The sequence below is a fragment of the Gavialis gangeticus genome, unplaced genomic scaffold (genome assembly GCF_001723915.1).
Source record: "Gavialis gangeticus isolate Ggan-Ray unplaced genomic scaffold, GavGan_comp1, whole genome shotgun sequence".
Taxonomy (NCBI): Eukaryota; Metazoa; Chordata; order Crocodylia; family Gavialidae; genus Gavialis; species Gavialis gangeticus.
In genome coordinates, this window is record NW_017729034.1 from 40941330 (window position 1) to 40958365 (window position 17036).

Consider the following 17036-nt stretch of genomic DNA (forward strand, 5'->3'; position numbering starts at 1 on the left):
CTTCATGAGATGACAGGAGCCTAAAGCAGAACTGTGCATCTGAGCCCCCTTTTCATGCAGGGAAAGTTCAGATGTGAATCCAAACTCTGACTCAGGGCATATCTGTGTAGCAAATCCAACCCCTTTTAGATTTTGGGAAAGTAACTTGAATTAATCTCTTTTCTATAAGGTCCCTGGTACATGTTACGCTTAACACATGGTCAACCAGTTAATCATATCTTAAGTAGTTACCTGGCTGCAACTATGGTGTGATAAAACAGCAAATAAGCCACAAAGTTACCACATAAAATTACACATATTTTGTGTAATAACTTTGTGGCTGGTTCCTATCATACCATTAATGGAATGTGTGACCAGGCTAGGGCTCTCAGCTGTGGGGTGCCTGGTGCACCCCCCCATGGCTAAGAGCCCAGATCAGCTGATGGTGCCCCCACTGAGAACCTGGATCAGCTGATGGGGCTCCCAGCTGCAGAAGCTTGGTATTTGTTTGGTGCAGGGAGAATCTGGGATCTGGTGAGATGGGATCTGCTGCTTGATCCCACAATCACATCTCCTGCCATGCATGTGTAGCATTCCAGGGAGTGTGGATCATGCATCAGATCCCACTGTGCCCTTACTGCATGTCCGCTAGGGGCCTAAAAGCCTCAAGTGCAATGGAGGCCCTTGAGCTCAATAGGGTTTCTTTAACTTCTTGTTTGTTTAACTGACCCACAATGATCATTAAACAAACCTAGACTAACAGAACCTGCATGCCCTGTAGACACCCCTTCCTTCCCAGCCCAGCCACCTGGACAGAATCTCCTTCTTTCCCAGATGGACTCTTGCCCTTCTTCTCCAGCCCAAGTCCTTTATCTTCCTCCCAACTGAGAGAGCCCAGGTCATGCCAGCAGGCAGGCAGCCAACAATAATCATCTGTGCACTGTTTCCTGCCTCTAACTCGCTGCTTAAGCCAAGCCCCCCCTGACCAGAAGCCCAGACCCGAAAGATCCACAGGGCTTGCCCCTGCTGAAACAAGCCCTGTCTTCCATGTTTTACAACTCTTCAAGCTTAGATTTGCTTTGCTTCTCAGACACCTTTTATTAAAGAACTGCAACCACTACTTTTTAAAAAAATTTGAACTAGAGAGAGGGACAGAAATGTAAACAGATGCATACTCCTCAGGAGAGGAAACTGTCCAGTCCTGAATTCACACTGCAAGCAGTAATTAGTCACAGACATGCCAAAGCCCTTTGATCTAGCCATATAAAACATAGGCATGGGTCTCTTTTATGTACACAAGCCAATTCCAAAAAAGGGAAGGGGAAACAAAGCCTAAGGAAGATCTCTGTGGTTTCCATAGAAAACCTCATCCTGTTACAAATTGTACCAAATGCCCCTCTCTGCGCTATCGTTCCGGTGAGAGGGCTCATTAGCATTCTGACCATTTTGAAACCTTATAGGAGGCAGAAACCAGGAACCAATAAACAACACATAGGAGTGTGGGGGATGGTGGTGGAGGTAGGCACAAGACCTTCATCCACATTGTATGGGAGATCAAATAATGCCTTGGTGTACAGTGCAAACCTAAGTACCCTCCTGGCTCTCATTTGTTCTTATTCTTACCTCATTGCTCCCAGACATTATGCACCTGGAACAGGAAGGCAGTTTTTTCATTTGTTTTAGAAAACTGAATCTGTGGACTTGGTGATCAGTTCTGAGCATGACTTCAGTAAGTGATATGCCCCCTTGCACCAACTGACCTTGGTCCACCAGGGATAAGGTGCTAACATATACAGCATGATAATAATGAGCGTGTCATACTGTTGACCTAAGACTGCCAGTGGTGAGTTTACAAAGTTTGGCAAGTGGCACTATCTTGTCTTACAACATAGAAACAGAGGGACAGAGAAACTAAATGAGTTGTCCCAAGTGACACCATGAGGTAATAGCAGAACTGAGAATAAGATATATGGCCTACTGACAGCACCATTCTGTCCAGCTAACCCAGCACACAGCCCTAATTTCCTAAAACGTTATTGTGATTTTGCAATAGGAAGTTTGCTTTGAATGCAAAGCACAAAAGTTCAGGATGACATTTTCAAAAGGGCCCCAAAGTTACTGCTGACTTCGCTGGGAGTTAAGGCAATGTTTTAAAAATCCCACCAACAGTTATTTTTAAATGATCTCCGGCTGCATCTACACGAGATGTTGACTGCGCAGTAGCACTGGACTACTGCACAGTAGCACTGGACTACTGCACAGTAGCATCACAAAAAAGCCATTCGTGAGCACTGCTGCACAGTAACTTGAGTTACTGCACAGTCCTTTAGTACTTGAATAAACAAGTACTAAATGGCTGCGCAGTAATAACTGCACAGTCAGCGTCTTGTGTAGACACAGCCTTCTGTGTAATAAATCTTATAGGTTGCAACTATTTCTAATCCCCTGGCAGTCTGTTAAACAGGAGCACTATACTAGAGGAACAGAGGAGGCATGGAGACTAGGCATGGTTGTGTCAGGGCCCATTCTATGGGTGGGGATCAAGGGTGGCCAGCTAGACTCCTAGGTAGGCAAAGATAAGAGCCAGACAGAGCACATTTCCCCCCCTATCTACAAACAGCTTTTGGCAGCTCTGGCAGTTTTGCCTCCCTATTTTCAAAGGTCCTCCACCCTCCACTGCTACATGATGAGGAAAGTGACAGAGGTACCTATTCATTCTTAGGAAGAAGAGATTAATGGAAGGAGGGTAGAAACCCGAGAGTAAATAGCTGTACAGATGCTGGGGGTTGGAGAGGGAGGGACAATCTGTCACAAAAAGACTGTTACAAATAAAGCTTTCCGCTTCACTTATCTTAAGGGCAACACCATTAGTGGGTGTATGGTCAAGTCAAGTGACTTGAGGCTAGAAACTAAGGCTTCCTGAGAGTTAACTCTGGCCCTATTTCTCACTTGATCTGTGGCCTTGGGTAAACTAATTAACTCTCTGCCTTAGTTTCCCTGTCTACATAATGGAAAGTGTAATAATACTTACCCCAGTGGGAGGATTAGCTAGCAATTGCACACAACTTTGAAAATACACAATGCTGGATAAGTGCTAAAGGTTTTTACAATTAAGATCTGCTTCTAGCATAAGCAGTTGTTTCAGAGCCATAATGTACGGACCTAATGTTATGGTACCACTGTTAAATGTGAAAAAGCTTGGGCTACTTATTACACCGCTGTGTTAATTTCCAAGAGGAAGGCTCATTTCCCTGATGCTGCAATCACGTAACATGGCAGTTTAGAGAGCCGGTAGCAGAATGCAATGGAAAATAGTTTGTGAGAGTGTTTCTTTTATGGGCGGAACATTAGCTGGTCAGTGAAACGTATATGTGTCCACTCAAACCCTGGAATTTAACTCCAGCCAGAAGTGAAAAGTATGAACTGGCTTTTTCTTTCAAAAGCTGTTACTGTATTTCTAATACGAAGACTATAGCAACCAATGCATGAGAACCTACAAGCGCTGCACTTAAGAATACTGAAAGGCGAGGTCTTAATCATAGAAAAAAATCTCTCTCTCCAATGTGTCAAGATTTCAAAAGTAATTGTGAAATCTGACAAGACTACTGGTGATTCCCTTAAAGACTCTTGATGGCATCTCTTAAAGGGGCTTTCTGTTGATTCATGTTGATCATGTATGACAGCTAGCATTTCTGTTAATAATAATCATAAATAAAGTGGACAAGGTTACCTGACCTGAAATGAGCACATCTATAGTGCCATATCCATTATGGCACTGTGGATCTATGACAGCAAATCAGGAAGGGTTCAATGCTCTTGACACCACGTATTAAAATAATATCTGTGCTTTAAGAGCTACACAGCTTTGTATGATGTTTTTCATGTAAAACGTTACTTATCAGAAGCCTTTGAAACCAGAACAAATCTACCGGAAGAGAATATTTGAGTAAAATAAAATGTGCCAAACCAACATGGTTCTTTTCATAATATTACTACGATAAAAATATGTGAACAACACCTTGCTCTATCACATCCCAGCCTCTCCTTCATTTTGATCCTGTGTTGAAGTCATAATCCTGTTTTTATGACATCATAAATCTGTTGACATGTGAAAGACTGTGCTACCATCAAACACAGAATTACGACTTTACTGCTGCAAGATCAAATGGAAAAAAGGAGATGGGTTATAAGAAAGCTGAAGCCTTGTTAATTGTCAAGCAAATGTTCAATGTCAATGGCAATATGTAGGTGAGAAAGTTATTTTTATTTAATTTCAATTTTAAAATACATAAAAATGCCCTGTTATAGTCATGACTGAACCCATTCATTCAATAAAACACAAGAATTAGTATAGCAATAACACAAATATCTCCTCCACACAAACACCAGGTAAGCATTGCAGAGTTCTCTGTAAGATAACAGGTTTGGGCTCTGGTGGACTAACAGGGTGGGCAGCTTCCAAGGAAAACAGTCCTCCAGTCAAAATTCTCTGCCTCAGATATTCAAATCTAGAAGTTATTGGCCAAAAGGTATCATTGGCAGAGTTTATGTCTGACAGTGATGACTGTGGAGAAAGGACCTAAGCTCATGGGAAATTACAGTTCAACAACATGGAAGACAATCAAAAGCCAGAGCAAAGTCCATGCTTAGTGAAAAAGAAATAATATTCAGGTCAGTTTTATCCCACATCAACTTGGAGTAGCTCTGAGGAGCAGCACAGGCACTACAACTTTCTGCCTGCAGAATCTAATGACCTTCAGGGAAACATCACATGTATATGGAAATACCAAAATCTGCTGCTGACTTCTGTTCATCGCTGACCTTGTATATACACACTGCATTTTGACCCAAAGAGTCAAAAGCCTATCAGATAAAGCCTTACACTCTCTAGATGGACCAGACAAGACCAAGAAAGAAAACACTGCACAGCGCAGAAAAAAAGCCTCGTCCCCAACTTTGGTGTCTTCTGTACCCTCTACCAAAGTGACTGAGCCCATTCCAACCAGGTCCAAAGCCAGGAGCATCATTTTCAGCCACTTTGAGGTGGGAGAGCTGCTGCACCTGAGAGCCCCTCACACTCCATCCCTGCCTATCAGGAATCAAAACTGCTAACTCACAAAGTGGGGCAACAGAACCCAGAGCTCTTCCACAACCACAGTCTTCACACACCCATCCGCCTATGTTCCCTCTACTGCTGAGTAGGAATTAGGGCTTTCCCTGCCCTCCAGGCTATCAGAGGAAGGGGAATAAACTGCCAGTCTCAGCAAGATTACAGGTGTTCTTAACATCCAATTATAAGCAGCTCTATGATGCTGGTGTCATCTTTGGAAATAGGAGGTAAATGTTTGGGGTGAGCTTTAAAAATGTCAGGAAGCAGAACATTCACTGGGGGGATAGATAAACCCAGGTGGAATATGCTCTGACTTGGCCCAAAGGGATGTTGTGTGTTACAGTCAGAAGTACCAATGCAATCAGAGGGCCCCTTAAATAATCACAGACATACTGTCCTCCAAGTCTGCCTGTGAATGCTTTTAACAGTTGCAAGACTTTCTAAAGGTCTTTGTATTGCTCAAGAATAAAAGGATAACGTTTTCATTGCAACTAACATGTGCAGTTTCATTTTACATAGGCCAGGGTCAGGCTCTGGGAAGGGCACCACAAAGTATTAACTGATTAAGACAAAATTCCAAGACCATAGCAGGTACAAACTCAGAGTAAGGATGGTCTTGTCCTGTGGAAGATGGTATACAAAGGCCATAAGTGCCTTCATTTTGATGACAGACAAGGTTCTTTGGGTAGATGTGATATCTTCTATTTGACCAACTAAATAGTTGGAAAAAATGTTTTTTGTGAGTATTTGGGCACAAACACCCTTTTACTGGGAGACTCTACTGCTGTTCTGTTTTCTCCAAGGTCACAAGAAGCTGAAGTATAACAAGAAGTCTTTGAAAATGCAAATGAATGGAAGACAATGGGTAGAGGTGGCAGGGTGGGGAGGGGGGAAGGGAGGGAAATGTGTGAAGGAATGCAAATAGTCTGCTTGAGGCAGGTTACCTGTGTCAGATATCAGGGAGGTTGTAATGTGACATAAATCCAATATCTGTCTTCAGTCCATGATTTATTGTATCAGCTAGATTTATGAAGTGAAGTTCATAGGCTCATCTGCGGAAGGTGTTTTGTAAGTTCCCTTTGAGGATTAGAACCAAGAGATTGGAGAGGAAGTGATTGTCTTGTAAGAAGTGGGTACCCACAGGTAATTGCATATTTTTGTCTTTGATGGATTTTCGGAGGGCGTTCATTCTGGTACACACTTGTTATTTGGTTTCTTCTACATATTTTCCATCAGGGCACTTGCTGCACTGGATGAGATGTATCACATTTCTGGAGGTACAGGTGTAAGATCCATGAATGGTAACGGTTCTGTTGTGGGGTTCTGCATTGTGGGAATGGTGGAGATGTGTTGGCAGGTTTTACATTTCTTGTCCTGGCATGGTTTGGATCCAACAGAACCCCAAACCCAAAGAACCTTGCCTGCCTATGTCCTTAGATCAAAAGAGCTACAAGCAAGAGCCCTTCATTTTGATGACTTTTCTAGGTGGATTAATAGCCACACCAAAATGGCACATTTATGGATAGATAGTAAACTAAACAGGTTGCCCTTGGCTTAAATGCTCCATCAAATTAGCTAGAACCAGACGGACGTCCCTGGCAGGCACCATCTCTCTAGCTAGTAGGAAGGAATGGAAAGGCCCTTAAGGAATTTCATCACTGCAGAGCTTGTATGTAACAGTATAACTTTACATCATCTGATTAGAGAGATGACTGCTAGATGCATTTTAACAAAATAAAACAACACCCTGGGTCTCCTAAAAAAAAAAAAAAAAAAAAAAAAAAAAAAGATAGTCTAGGATAGCCAGAGTTAAAGTAGATAGTGGAAGAAGCAGCTGAGTCACCCACACAGAAATTTCTTTCCACTTCACAAAATAAATCAGTCTGTTAAAAGTCTTTCTACTTTGTAAGGAAATAGCTTGTAGGTAAGCAGAGCAATTTCTCTAAAAATGTGTCATTTGGTCAAATCAGGCTTACAGGTGGGTCATGGCCAGCTTGTGTTGCAGCACCTGCCCTGTTCTGGGAGATTAGGTTAAGAAGTGATGGAAGTGTGACCGACTGAGTATCAGAATGGCCAGCCCTAGGCAGGCCAAACAAAATGATTAAGACCAAGACCCTGTCTGAGCTTCCTAGGGATTTCCAACTCTGAGGATTATGGTCTACATACAGAGGAAAGCCTCTGTCAGCCAGCTTGGCTCATACCCCTGCTGAAGTAAAATGCTTGACACTTGTTCTGGAAAGTCATAAATAGTCCCATAGTCAGGATACCCAGGTGTGAAAGACATCAGAAAAAGGAAACAGTTACTGATGGGACCACTGTGGTTCTCTAGGAAGGATCTCGTCAGAGCATTCTGGATACCTGGCAAGTGCAACACTATCAGTGTGATGTCACACTGGAAATTCACCAGTTTGAAAGACACACTGCCTCCTTGCATAACAAAGTGGGGCTTGCTTCTCTTTGTCTGTTGATGTGATGCCTCATCGTGGTATTGCCAATTAGCTTTTGCCTTGTAACACCCTAATTAAGAGGCGAGAAAGCCTAGCAGGCTTGCTGCTTTACCATTAGTTCTAGGACATTTATGGGCACCGTGGTGTGTGGGAAGAGGACAGGCCCTGAATCTTAGTGGCACTGAGATGAGCTCGCCTTCCCAGGTTTAGCCATCTCCTGGTAGGCAGGACAACTGAGAAAGTAACTCCACTGCAAACCTGTAGCAGATCCCTCCACCATCTTAAAGAAGATGGTGTTTTTGAGACAACTGTGTCCAGCTGATCCATGGAGTGCTTGTTGGGCAGGCACACAGATTTCAACCTACCTCTAAAAGGTCACAGGTTAAGTCTGGCATGCCATCTGACATAGGTGTAAGTTGCCATCAGGCCCACAATTTCAAATCATACCATTGCTGATATTCAGAGATGTTCATGAAGCTGGCTGATGGCAGCTATTATACTCAGGAAACAATTACAAAACAGGACTGTTTAACTATTCTGAAGCATAGCAATGTTCTGGGCTGGATGAACTTCATCCCATGGTACTGAAGGAACTGGCAGAGGAAATTTCAAAGCCCTTGGCAATGACTTTCATGAAGCTGTGGGAGATGGGCCAGGTACTAGAGGACTGGAAAAGGGTCAACATAGTACCCCTCTTTAAAAAAGGCAAAAAGGAGGAACCAAGGAACTACAGACCCATTAGCCTCATCTCAATACCAGGAAATTACTGGAGCATATCCTAGAAGGCCATTTGTAAGTGTCTGGAGGAAGAGAGGCTGATCATAAGCAACCAGCATGGATTTATGACAACAAATCATGTCAAACAAACCCAATCTCCTTATTTGACAAAGCAACCACTTAGATGGATGAAGGAAAGCTGTGGATATAGTGTATCTGAACTTCAGCAAGGCTTTTAACAAGGTCCCATGTGGCCTTTTCATAAACAAATTGGAGAAATGTAGGCTGGAAAAAACTACTATAAGGTAGATAGACAACAGGCTCAATAGCTACAAGCAAAGGGTATTTATTAACGAGTCCATGTCAGAACAGCAGGAGGCTTCAAGTGGAGTCCCACATGATTCTGTATTGGGTCTGGTGTTGTTCAGTGTGTTTATTAATTATTTGGATGCTGGCATAGAAAGCTTCTTGAACAAGTTGTAGAGAGCATGACACTGGGAAGGACTGCAAATACATTGGACGGCATGAGCACAATTCAGAAGGATCTCGACAGACTGGAAAGTTGGGCTAGAGCTAACAGGATGAAGTTCAATGTGGACAAATACAAGGTGCTACACCTTGAGACAAATAATCAGAAACACAAATATAAAATGCGTGACACCTGGCTTGATGGCAGCACTATGGAAAATAATTTGGGAATCTTGGTAGATCACAGACTCAATACGAGTCAACAGTGTGATGCAGCCAAGGCAAATGTGGTTTTGGGATGCATCAATAGAAGCATTAGGTGTAAGCCACGGGAGGTGATAGTGCCTCTCTACTTGGCACTGGTTAGGCCTCATCTTGGGTACTGTGTGGAGTTCTGGGCTCCACATTCTAAAAAGGGCATGGAGAAATTAGAGAGGTTCCAGAGGTGGGCAACAAAAATGATCAAGGGCTTGGGAGGCAAGTCATATGAGGAGAGGCTGAAGGAGCTAGGTATGTCCAGCTTGTGGAAAAGGCACTCAAAAGGGGACATGATAGCAGCCTTCAAATACTTGAAGGGCTGCCATAAAAAAGGAAAACACCGTGTCTCCCCTGCTGCAGAGAGAAGGACATGGACCAATGGCTTGAAGTTGGAGCAAAGTAAATTTAGATCGGATATTCAGAAAGACTTCAGAATAGTGAGGTAGTGGAATACACTCCCTAGGGAAGTTGTGGACTCTCCATCACTGGAGGTGTTCAAGAAGAAAATGGACAGCCACTGTTTGGGGATGATCTAGGCGTAGATATGCCTGTGTTCTACTATGGGTATTTCTCATGCTTCTGGGCTTTGCTGGCCCTCCCACCCCCTGCTACATATGTCACGGTGTTTTTAAGCCTTCCTCAGAGGCATTGGGTGTTGGCTGCAGCCAAGGCTGGGGACTTCAACTGGGATATGCCAATGATCCTGCTGGGAGCAAAGACAGAGGTTCCTGGCTTAGAGGGTCTTGCCTCTCCACTTAGGATCAGCCTGAGTGATTACAATATTTGGGGTCAGGAAGGAATTTTACCCCATGGTCAGACTGGTTTTGACTGGGGGGAGGAGAGGGGGAGTTTGCCTTAGCATGGCCCTCTAACCAGGCTCTCTTGAGCATATATTGACGTTTCAAAGAACCAGGATGCTGGCTGCCACGGTTCACCTGCATCACCTTTGGTAGGTTAGGGTGCTAGGTCTGTATTGTGTCAGAGTTGATAGTAGTTTACAAAGAGATTTGATTATGGTTTGTACAGGATGGTTTGGATAAGGATGATCCTGCTTCAGGCAGGGGGTTGGACTATATGACCTCCCTTCTAGCCCTACTACTCTGTTTCTATAAATTCTGTGGACTCACTTCTCTTTACCCTGGGGCCCAAGGATATGAAGACATGAAGAAGCTTTGTAAGTTCTTTTGAAGTTCATCTGTTGTCTAATTCCTAAGCCCTACAAGTGGTCGATTTCAGATTGAGCAGTAAGGGTATCCGTCACTGATTGGTGTAGCTAAATTGCACGATATGTAGTTTTTGAATCAAGATTTAAAGCAAACTGTATTGGGTAGACTATGCTCTCAAGCAAAATCCTTTGCTGCTGTTTCCCCAACTCCAATGAGCAGAAATAAAGAAAAATGGAATAAAACACTAAATAACTAAAATTTCAAGTTAAAAGCGTATTGTCCCAGAGGCAGGAAAGCTATATTGCAGAAAGCACAAACACAAACTTGCATTCTGTCATGCACCTGAAATTGTAGCTGCCTTTCCCTTATACACAGAGCTAAAGGTGCAGGTGTGACTGTAACAGAAATTGCTATTCAAAACAAATCCAATCTCCCACTTAAGGGGTGCATGAGCACCAGGAAAACCACTCGAAGTAGAATATTATTGACACATGTTAGCCTTGCAGGAATATCTTTCTGTGCCTTAAATCATAAAAATACTAATGAAAAAATTGAAAAAAGTCCCTATAATCAAAATCCTCCTGCTTTAAGGAAAACAACAACCTGAAGCAAATTTAAGCTAAACTACTCATGGGAGAGGTTTTCACAACGAAAATGTGGACCTGAATAGGGTCTTCACTTGTAAGTAAAAAAGTTCAAAGAGACTGCCACCACAGTAGCTGTTGCTTGTTCCCTACCTCCACCGTTACACACCACCTGTGCTTTGCCCTTAACTAGCCAATCCCCCGTGACTTGCCTCGCCTCCTATGGCGTAGCCAGCACCAATGGTTAGTTCAGAATCTGCAGAACGCAATCACATGCCTACCTGTGTTCGATCGTTTCTTTGCATTTTTTAGACTTCGGCACCTGCCACTGACAGAGCTGCTGTTCTCGCTCATCGAGTCTTGCGCCGAAGAAGCACTCCCCGTGGCTTCACTGTCTCTCATCATGCTCTCATAACCACTGCTTCCCCCGCTGTGGTAGAACAGGGCTGTTTTGCCCATCGCTGGTGGTAGCTCCCCGCTCAAGACGCTGCTGTTGTCACTCCCATGCCCGCTGCTGCAGCGGTGAGGCTTCCGAGGAGGGGTGATTTTGCTGTAAGGCGAAGGCAGCACGTGAACAGCTGGTTTCTCATCTCCGTGAAGGCCGCCCCGCTCATCTGTGTCCGAGTTGCCACGCAAATGTAAACCTCTGGCACTCGCGCTCCCTTGCAGGAGCTCTGAAATCCGGCCATTGACAGCTCTAAGGGGCAGTTTTGAAGCAAGCCCAGAGCCTCTGTTTCTGCTGAGGGACTGGGTTGACCAAGACATATTTTTCCCACTGGGGGGCAAACTGGAACTCTGCCCCACTGACTGAGGCAGAGACTTGGTAGAAAAGCTTAGCGTTTTTGTGGCAGAGGCAGAAAGGCTTCGGGCCTTAGGGCTTGCCAACAGCAGCTTGCTCACTGCAGATATCTTAGATTGGCTGGCTTTTGGTGAAGCGCCTGAAGACTGGGAAATGCCCGAGTTTGTCGGCGACGATACTGCGCTGCGGCTGAGGCTCCGCCCAGCCCTAGGCATGGTGCTGTCTTTTCCAGGGCTCATTTTGGAGCTTACTGAAGAGAGACTTTCTGCCCTTTCCAATGACAAGCAGTCATAGTGGCTCACCGTGGACCTTCCCAGGGAATTGGTCCTGCTGGCTAGCTGCTCAAGTTTGGCACTAAATAACTTGCTACTGCTGCTGCTGCCGGTGTCAATGCTAGAGCCCTTCTGTTTGCCATTCACCTCATCAGGGAAGCTGGCTAGAAAAGAGGCTGGTTGGTTGGATGGGCTACTGGTGGTGCTGCTACAAGCACTGTGCTGAGGGCTAGCCCTGTTCTTCTGATCCAGGCTTGATTTTCTAACAGGGGGCAGTGGAGGGGTCCCTTTGGGGCGAGTGAGAACGCAATGCTTGGGGGAAGCGATTTTCCTTTCCAGGGTAGCTTTAGAAGACTGGGAGTGAACAGGAGAAATGACTCCATTGTTCTCAGCAACACAGTGAGAGAGAGCGCCATCGTGTTCGTCCTGCTTGCTGTTCTTCTGGAGCCCCCGAGGGAGGCTGCCATTCTTTGTGCCGTCAGAGGAATGAACGGGGCTCTGGGTTGCAGAACTGGGCAGCGCCATTTCACAACCATCTACAATCCTCCTTAGATTGTCAGATCCTGGAGAGCTAGAGGTTTCCCCACTGCTGCTGCTAAACCTGTCATCTGAGTTCTGCTGCTTACTGTGCTCAGGCTTGGCTGGACCCAAGCCAACTTCAGGCCTTGGCTCATCACTGCTACCACTGTTCTCTTTCTTCACATCATCCTCCCTCTTCAGCCACGGGTCTTCAAATGTGATATCCTTCCTCTCACTGGATTCTTTCCCTTCTTGAGGATAAGCAACTTTTGCGGTTGGAGTTACACTTGTTAGGCCATCAGCAGTCTCTTGGCCCTTGAAAGAATTAACAGCAATACATGGATAAACAGTAATGTTGGTTTTCATTGGGATGTAGCCTTCATAGCTACTAAGGTTTGCCGTGTTTTTAATTGTGACAGTAGTTTTCCCCAGAGCTGATATTTTGCAGCCTTTAATAGGTGGCACTTTATTGAAAGCTTCCTCCCCCATTTCTGACAGTATGAGCAAATTGTCGGCCACTGGATTCTGCTGGTCATTTACACAAATCATGCTACTATTTGGTATGGCATTTGACAACTCAGAGATGGGGGGATCTGCCATTGCTTCACCATGCCCATAGCATGCCTGGGCTATGAAACTGTGGCACGATTGTTCACCGTCACTCCCTGTGCTCATTTCACTCAGCCACGAGCTAATGGATGATCGTCTGCTGCAATCATCCCTGCACTTGTCATCTAGTCCCAATTTTGGAAGTGGCAGGAACTGTGTTATGCTGACCTCAGAAACAGGAGCTGAATTAGAGTAACACTCCAGGTCTTCGCTGATGCTACTGATGATACTAACTGGCCTAGACCCAGAGGCCAAAGCCTGCACAGAACAGTCACTGTTAAAGCTGATGATGCTGGTTGGGCGTCCATTGTCAAGGACCCCACTGATAGTTAGTTCTTCAACAAGTGTAAACACCAGCTCATCCTCTCCATTTAGCTCCAATGGCTGCTGTACCGTGACCATCGTGGTGCTCAGAATCTCTTTCTTTGACTCTGGTGCAAAGTTTTGTTGCTGTTCTTCTTCAAGAACAGTCTCTCCAAAATCCCCACTACTAGTGGACACTGACTTTTTCATGATCTGAGGGCTCATTCCCACTGGAGGCGTTCGGATCTCTGGTTGCAACAAAGACTCACTAGATGCCATCCCAGAGTCTTTGTTCAGGGGTGCAGGTGGTGGAGCAGAGTTGGGCAATACTCCTTTCTGGGTGTAGACCTTGCATCTCTGGGAGGGAGAAGTTGGTGGCTTGTATTCTGAGGTCTTGGAGAGGCTTGCAATGCCGAGCCGTGGTGAACCCATTGGCCTAGGTTTGCCTTCAACAAAGCCACAGGTGTTGAGACCTTCTCTACTACTCTGTAGGCTTGTGCTCTGTGCTAATTGGGAAGAGCTGCCAGTGACACTCCTAGGAGAAGGAGGAGTTGAAACATTAGTAAGAGCTCCAGAAGGAACAGGGGATGGATTTCTCTGAATCTTGCTGATTGTGGCATTGATAGTTTCTCTCGCTTCCTTATCTGATTGCTGACAGTCTGGTATGGCGTCTTCCTTATCTGATTCAGATAAGTGACTGAGCTCTGCCATTTGGCCTGGGAGAGGGCACTTAGAAACCTGGTCGGCACTAAATTGAGCAGGCAGCTCTTCAAAGGGAAATGTGCTGGTCTCCTCACTGCCATCAATGCAGTCCAGCCTCTCCTGAAGCTCAGCAAAGGTGTTGCACTTCAGACAGTCTCTTTCAGATGTGCCAGGGTCTGTCTCACTTACTTCCTCCAACTTGCCATCATTTTTGGTTTTCTGCAGAGCAGGAACTATGGGGACAAAATCTGGTGGACCCTCATTATCTGTCAGCTCCTTATCAGAGAGGGCTGTGCCATTAGGACCAACATAGATCACAGTGTCACAGGACTGTTCACTGCTTGAAGAATAATCGGGATCACTTGATAAATGGAGGATAGGAAAATCTGGGTCAACTACATTTCTTGAGTGGAAAGGCCTCAACTGAGTGGGTCGCCGCATTCTGCCTTCTTCACAGGAGCTTTCACCACCAGAAGAACTTGATGTGTACTGTGGTGAGAAAATAAATGTCAGCACTATGGACACGTTCCACACAGCACATCTACAACAGAATCACAACTACCATTGAGCCTTGAATGCATGGCATAACATACTAATGCAAACTAATACGTACCTACTACCACACTAGGTGAAACATTATTACAACCTTGGGGGACAGGTAATTAAGTAAATTAGTTATGTTGTATATCTGGTTAACTCACAGAACTTAAACTTGGGAATTGGGTATTATCCTTTCTGATTTTTAACATTTGGAAACTGAGACACTCAGAGTTTAACCATCTTGCCACCAGAGGAAATAGCAGTGAACAAATGGCAGTGTTCACAACAAAAATCAAGTGTCTTGACTCTTGGTGTTTTATGAAAACCAGTTGGCCATGTAACCTGCAGTGAACCCACTGGATGATTGAGTTAGAACATTTCACTGGATCTCATTTGACCAACATAACTAGGTGGCTGTTGAAGACCTTACCTAAGAAGCCTATGTTGTGAAACGAGTTCACATTCACTACACAAATGAGGCACACAAGACAAGGAAAATCCTGTTTTTATCATGATAAGGCATGTAGCTGGTGCAGTAGTAGCTGGCCTGTGCTTTCTATGGCCAGATTTCTGGACAAGATACAAACAGAATTGGTTGCAGATCATATTTAACAGTAATCCATAGACCATCAGTTTAAAATATGGTCAGAAAACCTGTCAGTTAAACCAAGTTAATAATTGGCTATAAAAGGAAGTAGGCCCCTGGAAGCAAAGAGATCACCACCATTAATCTCCTTTAAAAAATTCTACTAGATTTATGAAGAAACAGCAGGACTAGTGTGTCTGTGTGGGTTGAGACTTTCCGTGCCTTATCTGTCTATGAGGAAAAATGGGGAATCTGATTCTTCATTTATTTTCATTTCCTTTCATTCTAAAAGTAGTAACATTTATTACTGTTTTAATTTAACTGAAAAAGTGCCTTCCCAGACACACACACTTCTAAATGTTAAGCTTAGAAACCTATTATAGTTTTTTGAAGTCTCTTCTCTATCTCAAGTTGAAGCATTTATTCCCTCAGTCTCTGTTACAAGCTTTAAACCACTCATCTAGCACAAAATACATGTAACCCATACCCTTAGGAATTATGATTATTGATTTTGTTATCTGCTGCTCTTTAAGACCGACCTATCTCATTAAGGGCTCCTTTTTCCCCACTAGAAGAAGACAAAGAGTTATACATCTTCTTACCTTAGTTTTCTTTTTCTTCATCCTCAGGACTCTGGATGCAATCTGGATGGTGGACAGTGTTTCAGCATAGTTCCCTGCAGCTGCCGAAATGTGAGCTATCATAGTGGTACGGCAGTTCATATTCCCCAGGGACTCCCTGAGCAACATGGTGAGCTTGCTGTCTCTGCAAAATAAAATGAATTAAGGCTACATTAGGGAGCTACGTTTCACTTTGACTGTCGTGATGTGACTTCGGGTCTCAGCAAGGTTTTTTTTTTTTCTTTTTAATGGAATCCTAATTACTATCATACTACAAGTTTGTATTATGTTATGTCTGAAGCTAAGCAAGCTGAGAAACCCTTCGCCTAAAATTGGAACTTCTTTCCTTTTTTTTCGCAATTCCTCCTTCCTGTCTTTTTTTCTAATTCCCCAAGCAGTTTTGCCACAGCTAAGATAGAAGAGAAAGGAGAAACTGCATCTTAGAGTAGCTCTCAGGAAACACAGTAGTCAAAAGCAAACAGCTACCCATTTTCCTCCCAGTCAGTATATGCAGCATACAGACAAACTGTGGTGTGGCATTTGAGGAGGAGATTAGATTAGACTAATGCCCCGATTGTTCTCTCAGCACTAGGGTATTGGGGTAATTCAAGACTAACCAGCGAGGTCAGTGGAGTTGAACCAGGATAAGAGTGGTGGAAATCAGAAAACAATTGAACTTTAAGAGTCTACACCGCTGTTCGTCTATGTTAGATCAAACAAGCCTGCAATCTGCTTGCAGCAAATTTTGTTTCTCGCTATTCACGCCCTGATGAAATAGTTTGGTGCCTACAAAAACTTATGCCTTTCTGAACTAGTTAGTGTCTAAAGGGCCACCCTAACCTGCCTTCTCTCTAAATACTCTGGGGTTTGACATTCTGATACTTTATTGCTTACAGGGAGAACAGAAAATTGTAAATATGGTGATTTAAAAGGGAAAGGTTGCAAATATAATCCTTTGCTCATTAATGACTTGATATTGCAATCAATGGTATACTTCCAAAAGCTTTAAGGGGGGACTCCTGACTGCAGGGGCCAGGTCACATATGGTAATGAACTGGGTGCACAGCTAGGAAATAGAATCCCTTTTGGGTTTTGAAGTGAGAAAGTCTATCCTGACTGGTGGAGGTCTCCCACAGCTGGGAGGCAAGAGAGTTTCCCAAGCAAGGATGTGAGCAGTCAGTCACCCATGTGCAGAGGTGAGTCACCCATGAGTGGTGAAACATCTCTGTGGCTGCGTGTACATGAACACTGAACTGTGAAGTTGTTACTGTGCAGTCATTTATAGTTTCACAGTTGGTAGGGTCGGAAGGGACCTGAGCAGATCATCAAGTCCGACCCCCTGCCATTGCAGGAAAAA

General features: G+C 44.2%; 1 protein-coding gene across 1 annotated transcript in view; it reads right to left on the minus strand.

Moving 5' to 3' along the window:
* Positions 1–17036, minus strand: part of KIF26B (kinesin family member 26B) — a 450408-nt gene that overhangs the window by 29254 nt on the left and 404118 nt on the right. Inside the window, exons 9-10 of the mRNA XM_019526715.1 lie at positions 15662–15824; positions 11011–14422 (exon numbers count right to left, since the gene is read on the minus strand). Of these exons, the coding sequence (XP_019382260.1) occupies positions 11011–14422; positions 15662–15824 (3575 nt within the window). The remainder of the gene's footprint in view (positions 1–11010; positions 14423–15661; positions 15825–17036) is intronic.